General features: G+C 42.3%; 2 protein-coding genes across 2 annotated transcripts in view; one reads left to right on the top strand and one right to left on the bottom strand.

Annotated features, from left to right (window-relative positions):
• Positions 1-12,981, top strand: part of CASP8AP2 (caspase 8 associated protein 2) — a 142,780-nt gene that overhangs the window by 22,183 nt on the left and 107,616 nt on the right. The window lies entirely within an intron of this gene.
• MDN1 (midasin AAA ATPase 1) overlaps positions 1-12,981 on the bottom strand; it is a 151,166-nt gene that overhangs the window by 134,728 nt on the left and 3,457 nt on the right. The window contains exons 2-6 of the mRNA XM_060205395.1: positions 8,346-8,572; positions 4,193-4,417; positions 2,867-2,974; positions 2,594-2,786; positions 126-368 (exon numbers count right to left, since the gene is read on the bottom strand). Coding sequence (XP_060061378.1) covers positions 126-368; positions 2,594-2,786; positions 2,867-2,974; positions 4,193-4,417; positions 8,346-8,572 — 996 coding nt within the window. The remainder of the gene's footprint in view (positions 1-125; positions 369-2,593; positions 2,787-2,866; positions 2,975-4,192; positions 4,418-8,345; positions 8,573-12,981) is intronic.

Genomic DNA, 12,981 nt, shown 5'->3' with positions numbered 1-12,981 from the left:
ATTTTACTGCTTGACTCCAATGGTTAAAAGACCAGTAAATATTCTTATCTTTCCTCAGCAAAATAAGTATAATTCAAGTACAGATAAGCACACTAACCCTCCAAAATTTGCCATTTCATAGTTACCTTACTGTCAGTCTGATCTCCAAGTTGGACTTTGAGAAGATGAGGGGGCTTTCTTCTACCTGTCATTGCAGCCAGATGTTCAACTAAGGAAGTTTTGCCACATCCTATAGGTCCTTCCAATAACACTGCATTCTGAGAAGCCACTGCCATAGCCAGTGTCTGAAGATTTTTGCAGACTGACTCAACCAAAACATAAGATTGAAAGGCCAGTTCCTGTTCACGTGAAGAATACCTATTACTAGCCTAAGGAAGCAAGTAAGAAATAAGTTAAGTTAAAGACACTCTTCCAAAGGGCACATGTTTATTTCAATAACAATGCTTCCACTGACCATTACAGACTATCAATAAAATGAGACTAGGACTATAATAACTCTTAAGTATGATGTCCAAAGTGAAGCTCTGACACTTTACTATTCCTTCTTCCCTTACCCAACCTACGAACTATAACATACGTAAAAGATCTTTGGAAAATTGGAGTGATCATTGAAATTTTAAGAAATATTAATTTCGGGAGTCAGGCGGTAGGTAGCACAGTGGGTTAAGCGCAGGTTGCACAAAGCCAAAGGACCGGCTTAAGGATCCTGGTTCGAGCCCCTGGCTTCCCACCTTCAGGGGGGTTGCTTCACAAGTGATGAAGCAGGTCTGCAGGTGTCTATCATTCTCTCTCCCTTGTTTTCCCCTCCTCTCTCCATTTCTGTCTGTCCTATCCAACAACGACATCAATAACAACAATAACTACAACAATAAAAAATGGCAACAAAAGGGAATAAATAAATATTTAAAAAGTAAAATAAAAAATATTAATTTCTCACCACTGGGTGGTGGTAAATCCAGTTAAGCACATGCCTAACCATGCACCATGGACAAGGAGTCAGATTAAATCCCCTTGGGGGGTGCTCACAAGCAGTGAAACAGTGTTGCCGGTCTCCCTCTCCCTGTCTATATCTCCCCCTTCCCTCTCAATTTCTATCTTATCAAAAATGTAATAAATATTTTTTTAAAAATTCTGGTCTATTGTACCAAAGTAAAAGACTCTGGGGTGGATGATGGGAGAGTACAGGTCCTGGAAAAGGATGACAGAAGACCTAGTGGGGGTAGCTTTGTTATGTGAAAAACTGAGCAATGTTATACATGTACAAACTACTGTATTTTTAAAACTTTTAAAATATTTTTTATTACCTTTATTTATTTATTGGATAGAGACAGCCAGAAATCGAGAGGGAAGGGGGAGAGGAATAGAGAGGAAGAAAGGCACAGAGACACCTGCACTACTTCACCACTTGCAAAGCTTTCCCCCTGCAGGTGGGAACCGGGGACTCGAACGTGGGTCCTTGCGCGAGGACCAGCGTGAGGATCCTGGTCGGAGCCCTTGGCTCTCCACCTACAGAGGATTCCCTTCATAGGCGGTGAAGCAGGTCTACAAGTATCTATCTTTCTCTCCCCCTGTCTTCCCCTCCTCTCTCCATTTCTCTGTGTCCTAACCAGCAATGATGACATGAGTGTTGGTGCACTTCATAAAGCAGACATATTACCCTGTACAAAGATCAAAGTCAATCCCTTTCACCCCCCCCCCCAACTACAGGAAGCAAGCATCACAAGCAATGAAGTAGTGCTGTAGGTGTCTCTCCTATCTCTTCTCTATCTCTCATCCTCTATCATAGAAAAAGGAGTGGTGGAGTGGACATACAGGCACCAAGTCTATCCCTGTGGCAACATAATTATAATAGTTTGTAAAAAGTGCCTGAAGGTAGCACTGTGAGTGCACTGAACTCAGAAGTATGAGGTCTCAAGCTTATACTGTAGTATCCTATAAGCCAGAGTGTTGCTTTGGTTTTCTTTCTTCTCCACCTCCCTCGTTAATAGAAAATCTGTGGTCTGGTGATCCGGGAAGTGGCACAATGGATAAAGCACTGAAGTCTCAAGCATGAGGTCCTGAGTTCAACTCCCAGCAGCACATGTACCAGTGTGATGTCTGGTTCTTTCTCTCCTCTTATCATTCTTATTAATAAATAAACAAAATGTGAAAAAAAAAAATTTGTGGTCTGGGAGGTGGTGCCATTGATTAGCATACGAATGACATCAGCCTGAGGCTGGGACACAAGGGAATGTATAAAAAGCACGGACTTGGAGAAGACCGCTCTCTTTGGCTGCTGCTTCCAGTCAGAAGCATCTCAACGGAGGTGCTCCAGGTATCAATGACTACTTCTCCTGGGAACTGAACATTTGTGACTCAGCTAGCCGGTAAACTTTTAGACCCCTGTATAGCCATCAGCAACCTTTACCTCAGCTGATAATTGTTTATCTTATGGGACTAAACTTTTGATAACTATATTCAAGACTATGGACCTAGCATACTCTTAACCCCTGGTGATTATTGCTTATTTTGTGTATCTAAATATGTCCCATGCTGGGAGTCAGGTGGTAGCGCAGCGGGTTAAGTGGGTTAAACCCTGCTGAGGCCAACATACCTGCTCTCCGGGGGCTGATGGCTGCCCCGGCAGCACCACACCACAGACAGCAGTCACCCTAGAGGAGAGGTCAGCTGAAACAAGGTGACCCTGTACACAGGGCAGCTCCTTATCCTTATGCCAAAGGGAAGCTTCTGAATTAGCCAAAACCAAGGCTTTTTCCAAGTCCTGAAGCTGAGCCTCTTCAAGTAACCTGAGGAATGAAGATGTCATCAGTTATTGCACTGTACAGCAAAACCACATCAAGATGGCCAAGACAAAGTTCCTGCTTACCTCAACCTGAAATGGATCAGTTCCTCACTACTAAAAATCTTCTTAAGGAATGATAACTTGTGTTCTTCATTCATACAGGTAACTAAAGCTAGACAATTGGCTGTGTACCTGGAGAAAGACAAAGCATAAACTCAGCTAAATGAGTGGATTTTATAAGATAAAGAACATCTGCTATCAGCCAACTGAATACTAGAAAAAAGGAAGTATATAAAAACAATAGCATTTTTTAAGGCCAGAAAATAAAAGGTCTAAGAAACAATTGACCCAGGAGACCTGGGTCTGAGCACCAGTCAACCACATAGGAGCACCTTTATAAGGGAAGCCTCACAAGCAGTTGAAAGATGCTGTGGTGTTTCTCTCTCACCCAATGGAGAGGTGCTGTGTTGACTTTCCTCTCCCTCTTACCTTTATCTAAAAAACATAGGGGGCAGGAATAAATAGCATAATGACTTTTCAGGAAACTCTCATATCTCAGGCTCTGAAGTCCCAGGTTCAATCTCATGCACCGCCATAAAATCAGTGCTCTGGTTTATAAAAAGGAAAGGAAAAAAGCCATAGGAGGTAGCACAATAGAATTGGATTCTCAAGACTGAGTCCCCATCTTGGCAGCACATAAATGTTTAGTTCACCACAATGGTGTCTGGTTCTCTTTCTCTCTCTTTTCCTTTTATTAACAAATAAATAATATCTTAAAAAGGAGGGGGGCAGTAGAGTGCATAGCATATAGTTAATTATACAAAAAGACTTTCATGAGTAAGCTCTGATGACCCAGGTTCAATCCCCAGACCCACAATAATCCAGAGGTCAGAGGTCTGGTGTGCGTGTGAACACATATGTGTGTGTGTGCATGAGTGTACATATGCATGTGTATATGCAAGCATGCATATGCATGTATATTTCATTAAAAAGTCAAATAATTATGAATAATACAATTAATAGAACATCAAATACATGGAATTTCAGTTGTACCATCTCATTTTCTTTCTTCTTTTCTTTCGTTCTTTCTTTTTTTACCAGAGCACTATGCAGCTCTGGCTTATGGTGTTGTGGGGGACTAAACCTGGGACTTTGGAGCCTCGAGCATGAGTCTCTTTGCATAACCATAACTATATCTACCCTGTATCCCCATCTCATTTTCCTCTGAAGTGACACAAGATTAACTGGAAAGAGAATCTCAAGACTGGAAATTAACTGGAAAGAGACTCTCAAGACACTAGAGGAAAAAGTACATTTTAAAAGGTTCCCTTCCCCGCCCCCGTCCCAGCCCCCTGCATGTAAAGAACCATCTTCATAGAGAAGCAACAGAGAAGTCAAGCAACTACTCACCAACGAACCAAGGTGTCATGGCTCCTGAGGAGAGGGACACACACACTCCAGTCCCAGAGGTCCCGGAACACAGACTGCTCCTGCTGCAGAAACTTATAAGCGGCTTCCATGAGGTCACGTAGCTTCATCCGTCTACGCCCATATCTGACTGGATTAGCATCTGAACTCTCGAGAAACAGCCTTTGAAAGACTGGTGAAGTGTCCTTGAAATAGCGCAGGGCAAACCTTTGGGACGAAGAAAAGGTTTTCTTTTATCCTATGGGTGACAAAATAGCTCACAAGGGAGGGTGCTGCCTTGCCATGTATGCAGTCCAGAATCAAGCCGTGGTATCACATCTGAATACCACAATATCAGGAGATACTCCAGTCCTATGGTTATCTCTCCCTCACTATCTGAATGAAAAAATTGGCTTATGAGAGGTGAAATGCTAGTTCTTAAAAAGTAGAAGGCGGTAGCGCAGTGGATTAAGAGCACATGGCGTGAGGGAGTCTGGCGGTAGCACAGCAGGTTAAGTGCAGGTGGTGCAAAGTGAAAGGACCAGCGTAAGGATCCCGCTTCGAGCCTCCGGCTCCCCACCTGTAGGGGAATCACTTCACAGGTGGTGAAGCAGGTCTGCAGGTGTCTATCTTTCTCTTTCCCTGTCTTCCCCTTCTCTCTTCATTTCTCTGTCCTATAAAACAACAATGACAACAATAATAATAACTACAACAGTAAAACAACAAGGGCAACAAAAGGGAATACATAAATAAATATTTAAAAAAAAAAAAGAGCACATGGCGCAAAGCACAAGGACCAGCGGAAGGATCCGGTTTGAGCTCCCGGCTCCCCACCTGCAGGGCAGTCGCTTCACAGGTGGTGAAGCAGGACTACAGGTGTCTTTCTCTCCCGGTCTATGTCTTCCCCTCCTCTCTCCATTTCTCTGTCCTATTCAACAACGACGACAACAATAATAACTACAATAATCAAACAACAAGGGCAACAAAAGGGAATATTAAAAAAAAAAAAAAAGTAGAAGAAAAAGATAAATGCAGAAAATAATTACTGCAGGGTAATTTGAAGCCATGTACACTGTTGGAAGGATTGCAAAATAGTGCAACCTCTGTGAAAAACAGTATGGTGGTTCCTTTAAAATTTTTCAGATATATTCAGGGAAGGGCCAGGGAGCTAGAATAATGGTTATGGAAACAAAGTCCTGGGTTCAATCACTGCCACCACAAGTCAGAATTGACCAGTGCTCTGATAAAAAGCAAACAAGTAAAACAAACAGCTTTAATAATTAACAAACAGCTTTAATAATTAACAAACAGCCTAAGGATCCCGGTTCGAGCCCCCAGCTCCCCACCTGCAGGGGAATCGATTTACAAGCGGTGAAGCAGGTCTGCAGGTGTCTACTTTTCTCTCCCCGTTTTCCCCTCCTCTTTCCATTTCTCTCTGTCCTATCTATCAATGATGACAACAATAACTACAACAATAAAACAAGGACAACAAAAGGAAATAAATAAATATAAATATATATATATTAAAAGGGGGGGGCCAGGCAGTGGCACACCTGGTTAAGCACACATATTATAGTGTGCAAGAACCCAGGTTCAAGCCCCTTGTCCCCACCTGCAGGTGGAAAGGTTCAGAAGTGGTGAAGCAGGGCTGCAGGTGCCTGTCTATCTCCCCCTCCCCTCTCAATTTCTGTCTCTATCCAATAATAAAAATAAAATAAATAAATAATATTAAAAAATAAAACAAAGTTTCAAACATGTCTATACATTGGATTTGCACATAAGAGGTGAGCACTGTTCTTTTTTTTCTCTTTTCTTCTTTTTCTTAATTTCTTTCTTTCCTTCTTTATTTTTTCTTTTTTTATTCTTACTAATAGCTAAATTCGTTCTATTTAACTTGTATTACATTTAATTAGTTTTAATAACTAAATCTGAGCTTTATTTTTTCTCTAATGAGCACTGTTCAGATAAAACAATAAACTACTATATGATCCAACAATCCTACTTCTACATATATAGCTAAAATAGTCAAAAAGCTGGCTTTTAAAGATATGTGTGTACATCCTTCTCCTAATGAATCTTGTTCTTAACAATGAAATTATGGCCCTAAAGGGAGACACAGATAAACTGTCTTACACAAAAGAAATCCATTCTACTATACTCCTTTTTTGCAAAGCTGCTAGCAGAAGCAATAAATCTGTTACAATGATTTTGCAGGAGAGAACAGATACTCAGCCAGACCATGCACCCTCCTTCTATTCCTGCTAGTCACTTAAGTTCACAAGCTGTGAAAAACCAATGTTTCAAGAGGGAATGTACAGAAAAATAGCACCACCCAAGATAACAAATGTCCTGATGATCTCCAGTGCCTCCCCCCCCCAGTACCCTCTTATAACCCTCATGCCTTTTAAGAAATAGAAGTTTCGGGAGTGGGGCGGTAGCACAGTGAGTTAAGCACACATTGCACACAAAGCACAAGGACCAGGTAAGGATCCCAGTTGGAGTCCTCAGCTCATCACCTGGAAGGAGTCGCTTCACAAGCGACTTTCTCTCCCCGTTTCCCCTCCTCTCTCTCTGTCCTATCCAACAATGACATCAATAACAACAACAACAATAACTACAATAGAACAAGGGCAACAAAAGGGAATAAATAAATAAATATTGCACAAAGCGCAAGAACCGGCATAAGGATCCCGGTTCAAGCTCCTGGCTCCCCACCTACAGGGGAGTCACTTCACAAGCGGTGAAGCAGATCTGCAGGTGTCTGTCTTTCTCTCCCCCTTTGTCTTCCCCTCCTTTCTCCATTTCTCTCTGTCATATCCAACAATGACGACATCAATAACAACAACAATAATAACTATAACAATAAAACAACAAGGGCAACAAAAGGGAAAATAAATATTAAAAATTTTTAATAAAATAATTTTTTTTAAAAAGCATGGGATCCTAAATTTTATCCCATGTATTGCATGTGCCAGAGGGCAGTGGTCTGGCTTTCTCTACCCCTCCCCTTTCTCTTTATCTCTCTTTCATTATATTAATTAGTAAATCTTACAGTCCAGGAAGCAGCACAGTGGCTAGACTGCTGGATTAAGAAAGTCAGGTGGTAGTGCAGTGGGTTAAGCACACGTGGCTTGAAGCGCTAGGACTGGCAACTGGATCCCGGTTCGAGTCCCCGGCTCCCCACCTACAAGGGAGTCGCTTCACAAGCGGTGAAGCAGGTCTGCAGGTGTCTGTCTTTCTCTCCCCTTTCTGTCTTCCCCTCCTCTCTCCAATCTAACAATGACAACAACAATAACAACTACAACAATGAAAAAAAAAAAAGCAAGGGCAACAAAAGGGAAAATAAAATTTAAAAAAACATGAACTCCTTAGTTCAACTTCTGCATAGTGCTGCCAGAGGGATGCTCGGATTTTCTCTAGTACCCCTCCCCCATTATTTCATGGTGTGGGGGCGGGGGTAATTTACAGTACAGTTGTTAACATACAGGTACAATCTGTCATCTCCCCATGACAACTGTCTGAAAAATCTCCTCACCCCCAACTCAGACCCCTCCCACCATCATGCACCAGGATCCCAATGCCTGTTGCACCTCCTCCCTTCCCTTCCTTCTCCAAAGTTCTTTGCTTTGATATAACCCTGTCTCTTTCTCTCTCCCTCTTTCTCTCATTAATAAGTAAGGGTTGGCAAAAAAAAAAAAAAAAAAAAACTCACTCAGTGTACTGCTTTGCTATGTATGAGACCCAAGTATGAACCTGGCCCCCACTGCATTCAAGGAAGTTCTGAAAAAATAGGCCTGAAGACAGCCTACAACTTAAACAGTAGATAACTAATGTGCATACTCTAGTAGAGCAATAAACTTGAAAGGATAAGGTCTCCAGTCAGATGCACAGTATTCCCAGTTCTGGAATGATGCTCTAGTCCTTTCTCTTCCTCTCCTTTTTGCATTTATAAGTAAATAAAATCTGTGGTCTAGGATGACACAGTGGGTAAGGTGTTAGACTCCCGAGCATGAGGTCCCAAGCTCAACCCCCAGCAGCACATGTACCAAAGTGATGTCTGGTTCTTTCTCTCCTCCTAGCTTTCTCACTAATAAATAAGTAAAATGTTTTTAAAATTAAATAAAATCTTAAAAAAGGAAAAGAAAAGGTTACTGACGGAAGGACATCAGGATGGTGACCAATGAGTTTGCTCATTGACACACAGAGGCGTTCATGTAGATCATGGTTGATTTGACCTCCAGCTTTAATGGCTTCAGCATTCCTTTCTAGCAAATCCAAAAGGAGAGGGCGCAGCTGGCGGCCAACCAACACAGTACAGTCCTTATCCAGAAGTAGCTGTGCTAGGGTACTTAGGATACACTGGCGATCTTGGGATGTCCACACCTGAAAGATAAAACAAACTGTGAGTCAATAGTTTTCCTTTGCAGCCTGGGAGGTAGCACAATGGACAAAGCTTTGGCTTCTCAAGTGTGTGTGTATGTGTGGGGGGAATGTTGTGGCCCTCTCTGTATCTCTGAGTGAAAGAAAAATGGACTAGGGGGTCAGGTCAGAAACTGGCTCAGGTTCGAGGTGAGCCCCTATTGCACTGAAAGCTTTTAATCTCTGTCTCAGAAAGGGAGGGAGGCAGAGGAAGGGAAAGGAGGTAGAGCACAATGAAATCAGACAGGTGAGATACACTGCCAGGCTGGAGTAGTGGCTCTGCCTGTGGACTCAGACAGACAGGTGAGAATCCCCAGCTCTGAGATTTAAAAAAAAAAAAAGTATGGGAGGGTGAGGTCAGGTGCACCAGGTAGAATGCACATTTTACAGTGTACAAAGACCTCTCTCCCCCACTTCCCTCTCTACCTAATAAAAAGGTGGTGGCACAGATCTCCCCAGATCCTGGATATTTCTTAGAGATATCTTTGTTAGAAAGGTACATTTTGGAAAGCACTCAAGGAAGGGGGGGTGGTTGCTAGTAGGACCAGCATGTGATGTTAGATCTGAACCCCTGACCTGACCCCACTGATTTCAGGAAGGGGTGAGAGGCTGGAATTCAATCACTTACAGTAAGTGATTCAGGGGTATGGGAGACAGGGCAGTTGTAGTATACAGGACTCGCTTGTGAAAAGCTTAAGATTGGACTGCCAGCAATACCAACAGCCAGAACTGGGCAATACTTTGGTCAAAAAAATTTTAGCCAATGGGGCTGGCAGGTGGTTCACCCAATAGAGCATACATATTACCATGGTATGTGGTTTACCATGTTATTACCAGGGTTCAAACCCTGGAGCACCATGTGGGAATGTCTGCAGGGGTAAAGTGTCACAAGTGGTAGAGTGGTGCTACTTATTTATCTCTTACCTTATTTATCTAGAGGGAAAAGTGAAAAAAGAGGGGGAAGGCTGCAAGAGCAGTGGGTTGTATAGGCACTGAACCCCGGTGACAACCAGAAAAAAAATGTTCAATGATTTAATCAGCCATGCCTAAGTAAAGATAATGCTAAAGGTCATACTGAGTCCCATATTGGCAAACGTGAAAATGCAGGGAGGGGGATATAGGGACATAGGGACAAAGTACAGACACTCAGCACCCCATCCCATTTTCCTGTCCTGTGATTCACCTTCATCTGGTTGTTGCTGAGTTATAATCTTTTATGATAAATAGTTCATCTATTAATAGCTGAACCAGAAGAGATAGCATAATGGTTAGGCAAAAGACTGTTGTGCCCAATGCTCCAAGGTCCCAGACTCAATCCCCTAAACCACCATTAGCCAGAGCTGAGCAGTGCTCTGGTGAGGAAAAATAAATAAATATAAAGGGAAGAAAAGGAAAAACAGTACAATAGTTGAGTTCTATAAGTAGCCCTAGCAAAATTAATTGAAACCAAGGAGGTCATTTAGAAACTTCATCTGGAGCCACAAGGACCCAGGTTGAGCATGAGGACCTAGGTTCAAACCCCTGTTCCCCACCTCTGAGGGAGGAAGTTTTGCAAGTGGTGAAACAGTACTTCAGGTATCTCTAGCTCCCCCTTCTTTCTGTCTCTATATAATGTTCTGTTTTGTTTTTTTAAGGTGTGAGAGACAGCATGATGGTTATGTAAAGACCCTCAGGCATAGGGTGGCATAGGGCTGTTGATTCAATCCCCTATGCCACCATAAGTCAGACCTGAGCAGTGTGCTCTCATTAAAAAAAAAAACACCTATGGACATCTAATCTTTGACAAAGGGGCTCAGACTATTAAATAGGGAAAACAGAGTCTTTTCAACAAATGGTGTTGGAAACAATGGTTTGAAACATGCAGAAGAATGAAACTGAACCACTGTATTTCACCAAATACAAAAGTAAATTCCAAGTGGATCAAGGACTTGGATGTTAGAACACAAACTATCAGATACTTAGAAGAAAATATTGGCAGTACTCTTTTCCGCATAAATTTTAAAGACATCTTCAATGAAACGAATCCAATTACAAAGAAGACTAAGGCAAGTATAAACCTATGGGACTACATCAAATTAAAAAGCATCTTCATAGCAAAAGAGACCACTGCCCAAACCAAGAGACCCCTCACAGAATGGGAGAAGATCTTTACATGCCATACATCAGACAAGAGTTTAATAACCAACATATATAAAGAGCTTGCCAAACTCAACAACAAGACAACAAATAACCCCATCCAAAAATGGGGGGAGGACATGGACAGAATAGTCACCACAGAAGAGATCCAAAAGGCCGAGAAACACATGAAAAAATGCTCCAAGTCTCTGTCAGAGAAATGCAAATCAAGACAACAATGAGATACCACTGCACTCCTGTGAGAATGTCATACATCAGAAAAGGTAACAGCAGCAAATGCTGGAGAGGCTGTGGGGTCAAAGGAACCCTCCTGCACTGCTGGTGGGAATGTCAATTGGTCCAACCTCTGTGGAGAACAGTCTGGAGAACTCTCAGAAGGCTAGAAATGGACCTACCCTATGATCCTGCAATTCCCCTCCTGGGGATATAGCCTAAGGAACCCAACACATCCATCCAAAAAGATCTGTGTACACATATGTTCTTGGCAGCACAATTTGTAATAGCCAAAACCCGGAAGCAACCCAGGTGTCCAACAACAGATGAGTGGCTGAGCAAGTTGTGGTATATATACACAATGGAATACTACTCAGCTGTAAAAAATGGTGACTTCACCGTTTTCAGCCGATCTTGGATGCACCTTGAAAAAACCATGTTGAGTGAAATAAGTCAGAAACAGAAGGATGAATATGGGATGATCTCACTCTCAGGCCGAAGTTGAAAAACAAGATCAGAAAAGAAAACACAAGTAGAACCTGAAATGGAATTGGCGTATTGCACCAAAGTAAAAGACTCTGGGGTGGGTGGGTGGGGAGAATACAGGTCCATGAAAGATGATAGAAGACATAGTGGGGGTTGTATTGTTATATGGGAAACTGGGGAATGTTATGCATGTACAAACTATTGTATTTACTGTTGAATGTAAAACATTAATTTCCCAATAAAGAAATTAATTTAAAAAAAAAAAAGAAAGATACACAGTGAAACCAGATTATTGAAAAAAAAAAAAATTCCCATCTATAACCAGGTACTTTGAAGCACAAGTAAGGATAACCTGAACCTGTGACTGACTGTGAAGTCAGTCTTAAAAAAGATTAAGGGGAGTCGGGCTGTAGCGCAGCGGGTTAAGCGCAGGTGGAGCAAAGCACAAGGACTGGCATAAGGATCCCGGTTCGAACCCCGGCTCCCCACCTGCAGGGGAGTCGCTTCACAGGCGGTGAAGCAGGTCTGCAGGTGTCTATCTTTCTCTCCTCCTCTCTGTCTTCCCCTCCTCTCTCCATTTCTCTCTGTCCTATCCAACAATGACAACAACAATAATAGCTACAACAATAAAACAACAAGGGCAACAAAAGGGATAAATAAAAATAAATTATTAAAAAAAAAAAGCCTTTAAAAAAAGATTAAAAAGTGATCCGGGAGGTAGCGCAGCGGATAAAGCACTGGATTCTCAACCATGAGGTCCCAAATTCAATCCCTGGCAGCACATGTACCAGAGTGATGTCTGGTTCTTTCTCTATCTTCCTCATGAATAAATAAATTCTTAAAAAAAAAAAAAAAGATTGAGTCCCTGAGGACGGGGAGGTGGTGCTAGGCTCTTAAGCATAAGATCCTGAGCTTAATGCCCCACAATGAATATACAAGAGTGCTGTCCTAATTCTCTATGTATTTTATAAATAGATAAAATCTTTTTTCAAAAAGGACTGAGTCCTGGTTTAGGCAGGGGCACACCTAATTGAGCACACATGTTGCCATGTACAAGAAGCCAGATTCAGGAGTCGGGTGGTAGCGCAGCGGGTTAAGCGCAGGTGGCGCAAAGCACAAGCACCGGTTAGGATCCCGGTTCAAGCCCCCAGCTCCCCACCTGCAGGGGAGTCACTTCACAGGATGTGAAGCAGGTCTGCAGGTCTCTGTCTCTTTTCCTCTCTATCTCCCCCTTCTCTCTCAATTTCTCTGTCTCTATCCAATAACAAACAAACAGATAAATAAAAAGCCAGATTCAAACCCTGCTATCACAATTTCAGTGGAATTTTTTAGAAGAGGACATTTTCATTTTTTTAATTATCTTTATTTATTGGATAGAGACAGTCAGAAATCAAGAGGGAAGGGGGTGACAGAGAAGGAGAGAGAAAAATACCTATAGCCCTGCTTCATCACTCGCAAAGCTTTCCCTCTGCAGGTGGAGACGGGGCTCGAACCCAGGTCCTTGCCCACTGTAATGTGCATGTTCAACCAGGTGTGCC

This window comes from Erinaceus europaeus, chromosome 13, assembly GCF_950295315.1.
Source record: "Erinaceus europaeus chromosome 13, mEriEur2.1, whole genome shotgun sequence".
Lineage (NCBI taxonomy): Eukaryota > Metazoa > Chordata > Mammalia > Eulipotyphla > Erinaceidae > Erinaceus > Erinaceus europaeus.
Note: the sequence above shows the minus strand (reverse complement) of the source record. Positions and strands in the feature narration are given on the sequence as shown.